The sequence below is a fragment of the Ceratotherium simum genome, chromosome 12 (genome assembly GCF_057802395.1).
Source record: "Ceratotherium simum simum isolate JZ-2026a chromosome 12, ASM5780239v1, whole genome shotgun sequence".
NCBI classification, from domain to species: Eukaryota; Metazoa; Chordata; class Mammalia; order Perissodactyla; family Rhinocerotidae; genus Ceratotherium; species Ceratotherium simum.
The window spans coordinates 29,111,356-29,128,548 of record NC_141911.1 but is presented as its reverse complement, the minus strand read 5'-3'; the positions used below and the strand labels follow the sequence as shown (position 1 = coordinate 29,128,548).

At 34.6% G+C, this 17,193-nt stretch overlaps 1 protein-coding gene across 15 annotated transcripts in view; it reads left to right on the top strand.

Moving 5' to 3' along the window:
• GRIA2 (glutamate ionotropic receptor AMPA type subunit 2) overlaps nt 1–17,193 on the top strand; it is a 156,846-nt gene that overhangs the window by 114,084 nt on the left and 25,569 nt on the right. For all 15 annotated transcript variants that reach the window (XR_015553800.1, XR_015553799.1, XM_087437486.1 and 12 more), the window contains exons 7-12: nt 3,809–3,976; nt 4,237–4,341; nt 5,017–5,127; nt 6,631–6,837; nt 7,339–7,709; nt 12,355–12,553. Coding sequence is in view for 13 of the 15 variants with exons in the window: in XM_087437486.1 (XP_087293612.1) it covers nt 3,809–3,976; nt 4,237–4,341; nt 5,017–5,127; nt 6,631–6,837; nt 7,339–7,709; nt 12,355–12,553 (1,161 nt within the window). In the remaining 2 variants the exon portion in view is untranslated. The remainder of the gene's footprint in view (nt 1–3,808; nt 3,977–4,236; nt 4,342–5,016; nt 5,128–6,630; nt 6,838–7,338; nt 7,710–12,354; nt 12,554–17,193) is intronic.

The window sequence follows — 17,193 nt, the reverse complement described above, 5'->3', positions numbered from 1 at the left end:
CATATTGTTATATAACTTATTAGTATCATTTTTTAATGGCTGCGTAATACTTCTTCAAGGCAGAAAGCATAGTTTTTCTTTTTTTAAAGATTTTATTTATTTATTTATTTTCCCCCCAAGCCCCAGTAGATTGTTGTATGTCATAGCTGCACATCCTTCTAGTTGCTGTATGTGGGACGCGGCCTCAGCATGGCTGGACAAGTGGCGCGTCGGTGCGGGCGCGGGATCCGAACCCGGGCCGCCAGCAGTGGAGCGCGCGCACCCAACCGCTAAGCCACGGGGCCGGCCCAGAAAGCATAGTTTTTCAACGTTCCTTTACTGTCAGAAATTTAGGTTGCATCTAATTTTTGCATATTACAAGTAATATTGAAATTAATATTTTTGTATGAAAATTCTTTGTGTTTGAGAATATTTTCTTAGGATAGGTTCCCAGAAATTACATTTTCAATCCAGGAATATGTTACCTAAATGGACCTGTAACATACTATATTTTGCTAATTTCTTGCATGTATAGTTTAAAGGAAAAGGTTGCAGATTTGGGGAAAAAAACAGTAATGAGTTTTATTTAGATCTGTCTAGCTGAGATATTTATAGGAAACTCAATAGAAGATAATCTTGATATGTAAAGTACGACTCACATATAGGCCTGCAATGACGTTGCTTAACTGATAGCACATGAGAAGAAATTTTAGTAAGAAAATTTAGAGGTAAATATGAACATCTTATTACAGTTAACAATACTCAGTCATAGTGCACGCGGCCTCAAAATCATTTTCTCTTGTTCTTTCTTCCTACCAACTTTCCCATCAAATTTGGTTCATTCATAAGATAAAATGAAAGCAATTCAACTAAAGTAATTTATGCAAAGATTAAATGAATGATAACCTCACACTACCATTTTTAGCGTTAAAAAAATGGAGGCTTAAAAAATTTCTGGATGTATGGAGGGGATAATTTATACCACATAAACTATTTTCTCATTTGCCTTATTGTAATATCTCTCACATTAAAAAAATACACAAGACAGACATCTATCCACCAGATCAATTCATAACACTATAATAGATATATTGCAATTATCTGTTTATATGTCTTTTCACTGGACTGGGAGAGAATGTGAGTCCCATAAAGACAGGGTTCATATTAAGATCCATCCATCCTCCCTTCCTCCCTTCCTCCCTTCCTGTCTTCCTCCTTTCCTTCCTCCCTTCCTTCCGAGTCCACTCAATATGCCCGGCCCTGCCCTGGGCTCTGAGAATTCAGTGGTGACAGATGTTTTCTACTTTCCTAGAGTAAATGTTCTAGTGGGGAGGAGAGATGAAGTAGACAAATAAAGAACACATGAACAAGATACTCAGATACTGGTAGAGACTATAAAGAGAATGAACAAGGTCATGTGAAGGAGAGTGACTGGGAGTGGGCTGGGCAGAAAGGCATCACGGAGGAAGTAATGTTTGAGCATATGGATACAATTTAAAGCCATGGCTGAGTGAGATCACTTAGAGAGAGCAAGGAGGGTTGATGTGAAATGGCAACTTTAGAAAATTCCTCTTAACAAATTTTCCTGTGAAGGAAACAGAAAAAGAGGATGGAATTTGGAAGGAGATGTCAACCTAAGAAGCAGTTATTATATCTGTCTTTCTAGCTATCTATTTATCTATCTAACCTGTCTATATCTATCTATCTATCTATCTATCTATCTATCTATCTATCTATCTATCTAATCTGTCTATATCTATGTATCTATCCATCTATCTATCTTCTATCTCTTTCTTTCTTTATTTGTGGTAGGAGATATTAGAACAGTTGAATTGTTAATAGAGATGATCCAGGAGAGAGAGAAAAAAGGCTGATGCAGGATATTGAGGGTATAATTGCAGAAAAAAATGTCTTTAAGAAGATCAGAGGGACTGGATCAGTGGACTATTGGAGTGGCTGTCCTGAGGTAGGAGTATGGCCACTTCATGTGTTGTCAACACAGGAGAGAAACAGAGAGAATGCAATGCTTGGTAGTTTTGTGGATGAGAGACAAGGCGGTTCTGTCCGATGGCTTCTATTTTCTTGGTGACATGTGTCGGGAGAGAGGGAGAATCTCCCTCTGCCCTTTTCCTTAAGATTCTTATGGCTGGCCAAATAATTAACAAGACAGGTTAGCAGGAGAAAATAATACCAAGTTTAGTAACATGTATACATGGGAGAAAGCAGGGACATTGCGTTTCTCAACACAATAGCAGAAATTCTCAGCTTAAATACCATCTTCATCTAAAGACAAAGGAAGATCTTGGGGGGTCGGGGGTGTCAGTTACAGAAGATTACCACTAAAGCACTGTAAACAAGGGTAAAGTTATTATGCAGATTTAAAGCCTCACCTTCCACACTGATAAGTTTCTGGAAATGAGGTCATCCCCCCTCTGCCCAAGACAGAGAGGGAGATACCTTTACAAATGGAGATTTCCTTATAAATGTAAATGTTTGTCTGGCAACTCCTCCCAGGGCCATCAAGAGAATGTGGCCAGAGAGACAGAACTTCCCATAAGATGGGCTTGTTGGTGCCTTTCCTATTGTAACATCTATTTTACATTATATTACAGCCATCAGATAGAAGATCTGTTCCAGGAAGCAGTTACTATGTCAAATTCTTTAGGCAGTTAGTGGGGAAGGTCAAATGTCCATCAGAGAAAACAATCAAGGTAAAGAGATATATTTCAGGATGGCCCAATCTTGATCTCCCACACATGTAAGGCAGGATAATCAGCAGGAATTCAGAGAAAGAGAAGTGTGCAGAGGTGTGGGTATTATAGAAGATAAAAGAATTTATAAAATAGTAATTTTTGAGTGTGGAAGAGCTAAGTAAAGAAAGGAGGAGGATTGTTTGGAAATATTGAGTGCCTGTTTTGGATTTGTGTTAAAAAATTTTAGTATCACAAAATCACTTTTTTTACCTTTTTTTTCTGGCTTCACTGTACTTTTGTTACCTTCAGGTTGAAAAATACTCAATAGTGGAAATTTCCTCAGCATTCATTAAAGCTTTTATGTTAAAATGTGATTTATCATTAATAACAGCGGCATTATACATTTGATAGATGGCAGTATATATACATGCACGTAATGATACTTATTCAAACACTAACAATGCTTAGTACACATGTAGTTTTTTTTTCTCCTTGGCCCGCAGCTCCTGTAATAATCCTGCTGTCCCATTGGGATCTCAATACCATAAGTTTGGAACCTGTGTTATCCTAGACTGTTGAAGCCTGAAGGGCACATAGAAATTACGAAGTTTGGTGGTTCTTCTACTTGATTACCATAATCACCTAGGGGAACTTAAAAACAAATAATCCTTCCAAAGACCACTGCAGATCTATGTGAGCATCACTAGGGCTGAATTAGAGACTAAAGATCCCAAAACGGATCAGTATTCTTTCCATATTGCCAAATGAATCCCTCATTAGACAGTGGAGAAATATTTATTTGTTAATTTCCTATATCACTAGGTTAGGATATAAAGTAATTCTGTAATGAGAAATTGGCTAGAGAAACAAATAAACATGGATACAATTATTATGAAAGGTCTCGCCTGAAATAGCTGAGATATTAACATAATAGAAAATGTTTAGTGTCAAGAACACATTCCATAGTCCCAATATTCCATACTACATCTCTGAGGTTTCTAGATGCAGAAATTCTGCCTAAATTCTTGGACTTTGATGTGGTATTGTATGGTGGGCAACTGCAGGCTTGATTGCCAGTGTGCAGTGAGTCTGTGAATTTTCTCCCATTCTTATGAAATCTGTGTGATACTTTTCAGTATACTTCTGCTCTGACCTATGACGCCGTTCAAGTGATGACTGAAGCCTTCCGCAACCTACGGAAACAGAGAATTGAAATCTCCAGGAGGGGGAACGCGGGAGACTGTCTGGCAAACCCAGCAGTCCCCTGGGGACAAGGTGTAGAAATAGAAAGGGCCCTCAAACAGGTCAGTCACTCAAAATGTTTGTTCGTGTGGCTTAACAATGATCATTATTTTTTTCCTGCTGAATTAGTCATCCTTGTTTTATTCCTTACATTTAATATACAGGAAATATTATTTCCTAACTACACAAAAGTAGATTGAAGAGTGAAAAGAAATCTCATAAATGTAGTTTTCTTGACTTGAGCCCAGTTAGAGTAATCTGTACGGTTTGTATCTTTCGTTGAAGTAAGTTTATAACTGCTCCTTTCCCATTTCCTCATTAGGTTCAGGTTGAAGGTCTCTCTGGAAATATAAAGTTTGACCAGAATGGAAAAAGAATAAACTACACAATTAACATCATGGAGCTCAAAACTAATGGGCCTCGAAAGGTAAATGATTAGTGATTTAAAGATAGTTCCCTCTGTGTGGGGAAATGAGTTAGCTAACCCATCATTTCATCTTCCAAAGAGTCCTGGAGATGTGTATTCACATAGATAGAGTTAACAACTTCCAGACACAGATATATTTTGAGTATTTTTTCTAAATTAAGTCTTTATTTCAGTAAGTAACACTGAAATGTAATCTTTAAATAACTGTAACTAGAACTATACTTCTTTTTTAAACCAAGGTACAAAAAGAGTTTAATGAGAACAAGAAGAACTCTTTCTGAAAGTTTATGGTTCAGAAGACAAAACATAGCTGGTGCAAATATGCATGTAACTGTTCAATTCAACATCTTTCTTTTAACTGTTAGGACTAAAACTCCATTGTTTAGATTTTATTTATATTTCTATGTGATCATTCCCAAGCAAATTACCCTTGGAGAATATGAAAAGTGAACATGAAGAGATGAGATGTTTTTAAGAATTATTTTTGTTTGTTTCTTTTTAAAGTCCCTTTCTATTCTATTAGATTCACATATATAAAAGACACATCTCTGTTTAGAAGAAGCCTAGTTAACGTGGGTGTCATTTCGGATTCAGACAAGGGTTTGAAAATAATTAAGTGCTTTGCTAATAGAAAGGTCATTTATCCGTGTGCCTACCTTCTGTAACCTTTTTCAGATTGGATACTGGAGTGAAGTGGACAAAATGGTTGTTACCCTTACCGAGCTCCCTTCTGGAAATGATACCTCTGGGCTTGAGAATAAGACTGTTGTTGTCACTACAATTTTGGTAATTAGCTACATATGCCTATGTTTTACTTTATTTTTTCATATGAAAAGTATCTGCCAACTAGAATTTGTTGTTTATATTTTAGGACAGTAACTAATACATTGCTGCTTTTGCAATGCAATGCAAATCACATTTACTCTGTCAAAAGGACTACACAAGCACAGGCTAAAGCCTTCAAAATATTCCTTATCCTCTTCAAGACTGACATTTAGCTTGACAGTTAATTCATTCCCTGTGCATACACAGGTGAACAACTGGGGAAAGTCTGGAGGAGTGTTCCTCATATTTGCTTAGGTGCTTCACCTTTCCATTCCCATATAACCCTGGGTACTTTCTATCTTAACATTTGTTACGTGGTTTAATAATGTTCTCATCTTCTCTTTCTTCATAATAAAGATGAACTCTAAAGACCAAGATCATCTCCCTTCTTGTTAACCCCAAGTCTCAACACAGTAGTTGGCATATAGCTAGTGCTAAATGCATGTGTATTGAATGAATAATTTAACTGGATCTTGAGCATCTAGGCTTTGGATAGATGGAAGGGAGATGTGGATCATCACGACAAGCCGTTGGTGAACTGAAATGGAGGAAATGAGGTTCACTAATACCACGTAATTTTGTGACAAAACAATTTTATTTTGTTTTAGTAAGTAGTGATGTAGTAAATTTGTGAGATTCATTATCCTGACAATACTGAGAAGAAAATATAGATAGGCTAGTAAGAGATTTGGATAAAAACATTGGTTGGCACTTGGAAATAATAAGTGTAAGCTAAATATTTGAGGAGTTTTGCCTTAACCATGCCATTGAGAGGAACTATCTCATTGAGGCCCAAATATCCTTGGTGCCACATTCCAGTGGAGAATATTGGGCTGTGTTGAATCATTTTTTCCATGCTTCCTCTTTCTTATGTTTACAGGACGAAACGACTCTCTAGCTATCCTGGTAGCATCATTCTAGGATATTATATCTCATAGATGAAATGACATCTGTAGAATCAGTACATCACCATGGCAGTGATTCTTTCATTCTGCACATCACTGACCGTGACCCTGATTTCCACACAAACCCTATTCTTGAAGCAGCAGTGACACAGGGTTTTGAGTGAATGCTGGTTCCTGAGGTCAGCATAGCCTTAACCTAGAAGAAGAGGGTGGTGGATCCAGAGTTGAATAAAACAGATGTTGGGCAGCATTATTCCTCTCTAAGCCTTAGGAATTACAAATATGACAAGGGGACATGCCAACAGTTTGTGCTTTTGAGTCTCTTATTTACTTTGGTATGGCAAGGTATGAACTATAGTAATGAAATATAGTGATAGATATTTGAAGACCTTTTGTCGGAAGCATTATGCTTAATTTTTTTCTTCTAATATTGTCCACCATCTATATTCTACAATGTCTCTGGCTAACGGGTAATAATTAAACCAGCAAATTTGATTCAATGATGGTAAATAATTAACACAGCAATTTTTATCAGCTGAAGCACTGTCTTTCCATATAGGAATCTCCATATGTTATGATGAAGAAAAATCATGAAATGCTTGAAGGCAATGAGCGCTATGAGGGCTACTGTGTTGACTTGGCTGCAGAAATCGCCAAACATTGTGGGTTCAAGTACAAGCTGACAATTGTTGGGGATGGCAAGTATGGGGCCAGGGATGCAGACACGAAAATTTGGAATGGGATGGTTGGAGAACTTGTTTATGGGGTAAGTATAGCTTTTCTCATAGATTAAGGTCATTCAGTTTGAACTCTTGTTGACAAAATACCTCCCTTTCCTGCAAAGTAGCTATGTTTGAGGTTGTTGGTTTTCCACATTTCTCTAGGAATAATATCTTATTTCCTTATGAACATTTGAAGATTAAAGACGAACTCAGAAGCAAACATGCAGACTAAGTGAGACAGGCATTTCATCTGTCTTGAAGCATATGGGCCATGTGCATTGTTTAAAGGCTGCCAAGGCATAGATGCAGTGTAGAAATGTAATTATCATAATCAAGCCAAATGGGAGTGCTATGTATTTATAAAAAGGAGGGATGTTTGGGGAACAAATTGCTTTTTTGTTAATTCTTTAGTGGGACTCTACCAGGAAGATAATTATTGCCATTTCCCTGATTTCTTTTCCTTCCCTTTTGATCCAATAGTGTAACCATGATTCCTTTCTGACCATGACTCCAGGTACTACTACTTTCCTTTGTTTCCCTTACAGAAAGCTGATATTGCAATTGCTCCATTAACTATAACCCTTGTGAGAGAAGAGGTGATTGACTTCTCAAAGCCCTTTATGAGCCTCGGGATATCTATCATGATCAAGAAGCCTCAGAAGTCCAAACCAGGAGTGTTTTCATTTCTTGATCCTTTAGCCTATGAGATCTGGATGTGCATTGTTTTTGCCTACATTGGGGTCAGTGTAGTTTTATTCCTGGTCAGCAGATTTAGCCCCTACGAGTGGCACACTGAGGAGTTTGAAGATGGAAGAGAAACACAAAGTAGTGAATCAACTAATGAATTTGGGATTTTTAATAGTCTCTGGTTTTCCTTGGGTGCCTTTATGCAGCAAGGATGCGATATTTCGCCAAGGTTGGTTACTCACATGCTTCCACTTTGTGCATTTCAGGTCTCAAATGGATATTCATGGTGTTTATGAATTCACTCTAAAGAAGTAACCAGCTGCCGACTACCTGTCCAAGCAGTTTAAGACTCTTAAGGACAGACTCTTACCATCGGCGTAAGCCTGAGAAATATTTGAGCAATATTCTTTGAATGTTGGTCATATATTTTCCTGGTGAAATTATACACACCATGGAGAGGCTATAAAATGCATAAGGTTCCTATCATTCCATGCCTTCTTGGAGGGGTACCGTGTTTTTGCTGCATATTCTCATTTTACAGTCATCTGTGTGTTGATCCACAGACCTGTATATGGGAAAATGGGCAACATTACTTAGCAACTACAAAAGCAACAACTTGTGTATAAAACTTCATTGGCACACATCTCATTTCTTTTATTTTCCCATGATTTGCTCATGGAAATAGTATGGGAGAGACATTATAAAATTTGTGTTTTTTTTTAAAGGTTAGGTTGCTGGATTAAAAGGAATGTGTGATAACATATTTTCCAAGTATCTAGAAAAACATAATTAGATAATAATGATGGCTGATTCAATATGAAAGCGTGTGCCATATAGAATAGTAATACACACACAATTGAATAAATTCATACACCTCTATTCTCATTATGTTATGTTAATTCTTGCACTAGAATGCCTAAATACATTGAATATATCACAAAACACATATTGCCTTTGTTCATGTTACATACATAAATAAGAATGATAGTCATGTCTGGCTCTTCAGAGGAATAAATCATACTTTTTCTAGGGGATTGCTTTGACATTTAAAGCCTAAATGATTATTGATCTACTGGCACATTCTAATTTGAGCTCTATTACCCTCCTTTGATTCTATGAGATATCTTAATAACTAGCAACGGGGGTGACTTTTCTAATACTGTTTCATTATGTTGTTAGTTTTTGAGCACTTTGGAAATAAAAAGTGATTAATTTCAAATAACTATATGAGAAGCTCAAAAATTTTATCTTTTGCAATCTTTTTTGTATATTCCACCCAGTGAGATAAAGGAAATATATCATGTATGCAGAAATTATCAATGGCTTACTTCTCTGATAGTAGAGAATTATTTTTATTAATTTTACAAATTACATGGATCTAAACAATCTTACTTCCATCAGATTCTCTGTGGCTCCTCTATGAAACTGCACCGAATTAGACATATGCCAATGGTATTTGCACGGCATATATAAAATAATTTTAATATATAACATATTAACATATGATAATTATTATGTATAATATTACATATAAAATTATGATGACCTCTGACAAAATATATGATTCATATATATATTCAATATATATTCATATATTCATATATAAGATTCACCTCTATATTTAGTTTATCTGATTTAACTTAAAGACATAAAGAGAAGTTTCTAATAATGAGGAGGAAAATACTAACCAAATTGGGATCTCACAGAACATTCCAGTCCAAAGTAATAGTGAAATGATTCATCTTTGGTAAGAAGGCAACTGAAGTATAACATACCTACTCTAATAGATTACCCTAGTCCTGAGATGTAAGGCAATTATCCTAGGGTAACATAAACTATGTTTACCTTTTGAGTAAGTAGGGAGAAGTGTATGAGGGTTCTTTATGAAGTAGGATATATTGACCCAGGTTCCCACAAATAGACCCTCAGGTTTGCTTGCCCTGCTCCTCATGCATATCATGGCTCTAAAGGTAGTTGTTTTGGTGTCCAGAGCTTTTCAAGGAGCAGAAAACATATTTACACATAGGAACTGGAGCACAGGGCACATTTAACAATCTGTGTTATCTCAGGGTCCACCACGGCATGTAGACAACTTCTGGTTTTCAACAAGCCTATTTCCTAAAATATGACTTTTTTCTGTGCTTTTGATTTTATTCATGAGTCATGACTCACTACTATTTCACATGTAATAATTTTTATTTCCTGGTAAGATAAATAGATTTTAGAGAGCATATTGTTTCCTTGTTATCAATTGACTTTTTTTGCCACAGAATTTATACGAGCAAAATTCACTTTATTAAAAAATTTTAAGCACACACATCTTTCACTTTATGTTATATGTGCATTTAAAAATTGAACATACTACATAATATTGGCAAATTTAATGATTTTTTTTAATGAACCAAACTATCTTTTTTAGAATACAATGATGGTTACTCCAGTTTAGAAAAGAAGAGAGCAGCTTAGTATGTAAAAAAAATAATAATGATAATGCATGAATGCACAGCTCACTTTAGAGATGCTCTTTAAATATTTTAAAAGATATTTGTCATCTCTTTCCAAGTAAAATATGATATGGAACTATATATTATTAATATCAATAGAACACATTTAAATTTTAATCTAGAATGATTTATTGAACTGAATTGGCCATTTGCCTGAAATTAATTTTAGAATATGTAACTATAGTTTTCTGAAGACTAGAACCACAAACATTATGAGAGCAAAATGCTGTAAGGTTGACTTTTATTCTCCAGCTTGCTTCTGTTTTTTCCCCAATATATCTAAAGGATTCAAGTGAATAAAAAAAAATTACCATTCTTAAAATAATTATTTAATAGAAATTAGAAAGACATGGTACAATATGTGCATTTATTTGCTCCTTTAGTGCAGAGGCTGAGAGGTGAAAGTTTTTATTTCAATTAGAGAAACAATTTTTGTCTGTCACCATAAAACATAAAACTGAATTTGCCCCTCTGCAGAAAATTTCTCAAGAACTCTTTCAGAAGCATTAATCGATCATTTGAAAACATTTACAAGTAAATAATAAATTGCTCAAGAATTTTCTGTTTGAATGATGTATAAGTCCAATAAATTTTTTGAGATATCTTGTACACTTTAAGTAAATTAGCATATTTAATCTCATTAAATCTGATTTAAGCACTGGAATAGAGAACAACTTATGTCTGACTTTTGTTTATTTTACAACTGGAACAGAATGACTTATAAAAACAATTCTCAAATATATTGAAAATTAACATGCAATTTATAGTGTCCAAAGCAATTATCATGTGATCAGTTTTTGTTATAAGGGATTTGAGCAGACAGGTACTGAATCTGCCCTCTTAAATATGGGGTACATGTCGTATAATTATACCTTCTATTGTTATGGAATAAATAGTGAACATTTTGAGAGTGGCTGAGTGTAGACAAGGGGTTTCCCAAATTTAAAATGTATTTAATATCCTTTTCAGAATATAGGTGAGAGGTGGTTAACTTTTTCCATTTTATCATATTTATTTGATTCTTTTCATCTCTTATGGACTTTGATAAAGGCTCTTAATTATATTCTTTTTGTTTTTCATTGCTTGCACTCTTTCACTTTTATTTTAGCAATAGATGTTTTTATCTAAAAAAATCCTTACATTTAAATTAACTCCGCTCCTTTTCTTTGACTTTCTGAGTAGTTTATTCTACAAATATCACCCAATAATTTGATATAGTATCTATGTTTTATCAAAAAGTGTATTTCTTACTGTTAATTTGCAGAAGGTTTAGTTTAGGCCATAAATTGCCAAATTTTTGTGATTTAAATTTTTAGAAATATTGCCTCTTACTGTAGCAAATCTAATTGTTGGAGATAGCAGAGTTATGAACAAAAAAGAAAAAGTTTCTGTATCGGTTTGTTAATATTACTCAAATGCCTTTACATGTAGAATCCCACCAAATCTTTCAAAATAATATAGTATATATCTATTTCTGTATCTACATATCTATCTTTATCTACCAAGGGTTTAAAGCAAGTTACAGGGAATCGATTAAGCTTTTGAAAAGTATTTTACGTAAGAATGTATAGTCATGGAAATATTGTTATTTTGTTATATTTCAAACTTTTTTTTGGCAAACTTTTAAATGTCTAATGTGTTTTCCTTGAGTTTTCTTTTTTGCTTAAGCAGGAGGCACGAAGGAACAGGGTCATAGCAGTCCACGTCCTGAAGCTTCAGATTTTTATTCATTAAGGATTATGTTTTCTTTCATTAAGAATTATATTTTGTGTCACACCTTTGTTTGTATTACCATTTTTTTCCATCTTCTATCCTGTACTGTATCTAAAACCTATGTTTTTGCACACACAAAAGCCTAATGAAATTTGGACCTTTTTTGAGGGTTTTTGAACTTCATTGGCTGAATTAAAGGGAGGGTTTCTTCAGTGTTTAAAGCTACATCTCCAATGCATATTCTTTTATTTTTAATATTTGGTTTTGTCTGTCAATATTATTCTGAGTTTTGCTGGCAATCTTAGATTCTCTTGTGTTTACGTATGTCATGAATGGATAAAGTAGAATGAGCATTAGATAGATTATCTGCACATTTCTTGAAATTGTTTCATTACGAGATTTCACACCATAAACGATTTGGGCATTATAACTATGATGGAATCTGAAGTTTTGGCCTCTGAGTATCTCATCAAATCTAGCTAATCTGTACTCCTTGCCCAGAATGCTTAATAATTTGCAGTTTCATTAACTAGCAGATATACTGAAAAGTGTAAAGTAAATATTCCCATATAAGTCAATGTTTGCGTAATACTGCTAACTTGTTTTTTATTAGGTTATTCATTTCACTTTACAAATCCATTTCATACTTGTTATTAGATCCCTCTCTGGGCGCATTGTTGGAGGTGTGTGGTGGTTCTTTACCCTGATCATAATCTCCTCCTACACGGCTAACTTAGCTGCCTTCCTGACTGTAGAGAGGATGGTGTCTCCCATCGAAAGTGCTGAAGATCTTTCTAAGCAAACAGAAATTGCTTATGGAACATTAGACTCTGGCTCCACTAAAGAGTTTTTCAGGGTAAGAGATTCTGCTTTTTAACTTCTGATTTTGTTCTTAAAATTTAACCTATTTAAACTTTATCCTCTTTTGCCCCATCCTGTGGTCTAGATACAAAGATGCCATGTGAAAGTAACCTCCATCTCTGTCTCTAACTCTGTATCTATTCTTGACCCTGTTTCTATCCCCCTCCCTTCCCTATCCCCATCTTTAGCTGTAGATCTATTTATTTTCTGTTTCCTAACTCCTTAGGAGAAAAACACAATGTTGCAATGAAATCTTAATTTTATAGAAATTGATTGTCCTTTTGGAACAAAATTGAAGTAAGGTATAGTTAAGTTTAAATTATTATTTTTAAAACAAAAGAGTGTTGTTTATGATTTAAGTAAGTATGACTGCCATCTATCTTACTAGTTTATAGTTGAAAACTCGCTTTTAAATCAGTTAGGTTAACTCTATGTCAGCAAACAGATTATGTTCATATGTGAAAATTCTGAATTTTCTGTCAAACCCTCCATGAAAAGTGTAACAAAGGCCTTCAACTTCCTAACTTTTAAAATGGGTAGAATAATTACAATGTATCTACTAAAATATTTTAATTTTTTAAAAATTTGTGGTCTTATACTCTCTCAGGTCCAATAGCCTGATGTTGGTATAATTTTCTTTCATTATATATAAGAATTCATTCTATTGAAATGTTTAAATACAGCTTATATATATGACATATGATCTCTGATAATCCACAAATATCTTTGAGTATCTGAGTTTGTTTGAGTGAGATCTAGGCCAGTTTACTCCAGAATTGGGATTAGGGACTTCAACCTCCAGATGCAGTAGTAGATTATAATATGAAGACTGTCTCATACTATATTTCTCCTGGTCTCTTTTCCAAGTAACTTCAGTTGGGCTGAAGATACGATGGGAGAAGAAGTGGTAGGGGGCAGACCACAGCTGATAATAGATAATAACCTGGATATGTGTGGAGTGCAAGAGCTTGATGCTTTCATCAGGCTCTGCAGTTTAAGCGTAGAATTGTGGTCAATCTGTCAGCAGCTACTTTGATTTTAATGCAGTTCTACATATGATTGCTATAATACAGATTTGCTACTAATGACAATTTACTCTCACTTCTGAACATATATGTAATATGTATATAAAAATTCTTAATATAACATAGTACTCTAGCTTGATCAGAACAATGGATCCTTAAAATAAATTAGAACATTGCATAGTTCTTAATTAGCGTATTTTGAGGCATTTTTTATTGTTTGTATCCCAATAGGGCTTGCTTTTATTTTATTCATATATTTTATTAGTATTCCTCCCTCTTTAAGTAAATGAGATCTATGAATGAGACAGGAACCTATTATATCACGGTTTACTTAGTGCTACTTGTGTTGATTAAAATAATCTTAATTGTTTCCAGACACTCTCTTCCAGGTGAGTATACATCCATTCAGAGTTACTGTCAATAGCTTGTCTGGACAACAATAGTATCCATTACTCTCAGCTAATGTACATTCACGTTCCCAGAGATTTCTGGTGTACCTTAGCTCAGTCAGTCATAGAAACACCATTATCACTTGGTGCCATAATCACCAAAATGCCAAGATTTCACGGTCAGTATACTCACATTCGCTAGTAGACAAAATAAGAAGGCTAGATGACTCTGGGCAAAGTTTACTGCTACTCCTGTGTTTCAGGTCACTAACCCCATGGAGACCATGGTTCTAATATGCAGTCTATTTATTTATTTATATATATATAAATTTATTTATATCTATATCTATATATATACACACATACTTGCCAACATAATTTGTGGTGTGCCATTTGCCTATAGAAAATTGTGGAACTTACTTTCCCTAGAGTAATAGAGAAGTGATGTTGAGTATTTAGGCAAACTGATAACTTTTATTAGTATAGCTTCCCAAAGCAATTTTGTATGCATCATCTCTTTGAATCTCACAATATTTCTGTCTGATAGTCAGCGCCATGATTTTTGTTTGCATGCTATGCATTATTGAACTGAACTGGTAAACTTGGGGATTTGACCAAATTCAGGCAGCTATAAGTGTGCTGAGGCCTCTTAACTCCTAAAGGGTTCTTTCCATACACTATTTTTCCTCGCAGAGAACGGTCTCTGGATTTATTTCAGTGCTCCCATGTTCTGTTTCGGTCACATCCATGTTTGCTTATGTAATGTTAGAGAATTGTGATGGTAGAAATTCAGGAAGGGCTTCACAGTTCCTCTGAACATACCTTCAAAAGGAACTGTTGAATTGACTTTGGCTAGGTCTCAGTGCGTTTAATCTTGTAGTCAGCCTCTTATCTAGAGAAAGAAGTGTAGGAGCTCAAAAGTACTTAAAAGCCACACTATTCTTTTTATACCAGTAAAGGGAAGCTAGCATAACAGCACACATCACCAAAGTGCATAGGAGGTTGCCATGTTAATTCCTCCATTACAATATATGATCTGTTTGTGATTTGGGAAATTATGTACACAAGAGGTTTGTTTCTTAGAGTTGGATTAAATAAAAAGATGCTGCTAAATCATGAGTAATTTTGCTAACTATATTAATATTTGGTAATTGGGTGATAATAGTGGTAAATGATGATAATAGCGAGAACCACCTTATTTTTGCTTTTGACTCAAAAATATTTTCTAGGATACTGTGGCTTTTCAACTGTATCCATCATGTCTCATACCTTTTCACACAGGGTTTATTGCATTAGTATATGGAGATTAAATAACGGATTCCCTTTTGAAAAAAGATTCTCTTTATAGAGTGTTATTTAAAATGTATTGAGTAAGATGAAGATAATTCATAGACACTATAAAAACAAAATATAATTGATTTTCATTGAAATTTTTGCTCTTAAATCCTAGGGTATACTACAGCCTGTCTGTTAGCTATAGTCTGGTCAAATTTCTAAGCTTCCAGTGCAATACTAGGAAAGTATTGCAAAGTAAATTCTCTTTGCTTCTATTCCTAAAATTAACATTCGCCACACATCTTGGGTCATCCTCTCTCTCAACTGTCCTTTAGCTCTACGCACATTTGGGGCTCCTGTAAGGTGGATTCAGGACAGGGTGAGAGCTGACAGATTGATTATTATGATGCCCAGTGTGCCAGGAAAGGAGATAGAGGTGGAGTGGGCTGAAGCCAGACTGAAGACACGTGTTTTATTCTTTGTTCTCTGGCCATCTGTTATGCTACTTTCAGACTCAAGACAAAGAATTACACATGGAAGAAAAAACTTACCATTTGCACCATTTGCTAATATTTAAAGTCTTAAAAGTTAACCTGTGTTTCCTAATACGGCTTAATTTGGCTTTATTGATAGCTTTTTCCTTCTTATGCTGTTTATGACTAGAGATTTTATTATTTATATTATTTTAAATTTTCTACTATCACAGAGTTTATCAAGCCAACTTTCTGTTTTTATCACAGCAAGAGCTTTGAATTTAGTCATTGGAGAAAGTGACTTGAGAAATTAGGTCATTATCTAAATTTTAAAGATACATAACTAAGTAAAGATTGAAAAATAACTTAAGACCATTTAGAGATAAAATGGCCAGTTTTAAAACAGAATTCTGAACTTCTAGTCTTTTGTCTCACTATTAACTAATGTTTCCTAAAAGTATATATTTGTTGGGATGAAAACATCTTATATCAAAGTATAAGATGAATATTTTATCTAGTTTATAGGGATCTATCTGTTTTGTCCTAAGGTGATGCAATTACTTAATTTAAGTCTAAAGTATTTTCAGATTTCAGGTAAGTAATTTAATAATAAACTGTTATATTAATATTGCTTTAGTGAAGTCAGTGAGTGTGCATTAGTTTTAGAAATCCAATTTAAGCCGTAAATGTTCTAACTTAAAATCTATATGTTCCTTCAGTGATAATCAGTAAAACAAACATGAATGAAATATTTACTTTGTTCTGCTAGAGAGAAACAGTAAATGGAGAACAATCTTGTAATCACCAAGAGGTGTGAGGAAAGACTCTGCATCTGTATTTCCAGGGTTTTCTGCTTATGGAATCCATGTACATCCTTGTATACAGTGAATGATAGAGTCTGACTCATTTTGGAGCTGCTGATCGTCCCTAATTACAGTGCCACTGTAGCATACCTATAATTAAGAAAGAATTAGGCTTCCAATTATAAACCACTATTTTTAGACTTCCACATTTTGATAATTTCTTTTCTCAAAAGAGGACAGATCTTGAATTAGATGAATCTGAGTAGAAAATGATTTTATAGCACCTATATGCATTATGTTTCTACAGAAACTTAGATTTGGGGGATAGGAAATGCTTTATAAATAAACCTATCATTGGCCTGTCAAGCCATGAAATACAGTTATTAACTTGCAGATAGGAAATACTTCTTCATGCCTGTCCTAAATCCCCCACACTGCAATCTATTTATTTCTTCTGGTTCTCATCTCTGGGAGGCTGAGGGGCAAAGTGTATCTTCTGAGTAAGTAGTCTACCTTAATTATGCTGATGTTGGAAGGAAGACATTCTAAAACATTGTCAAAATAAAGGTATTCCCCTTCTTATTTAATGAAGTTAATTATTCCATTCTCAGAAGATAAATTTAGTCTGATAATAATCCATGAAACTATACTGTTGTTATCCAGCATCATA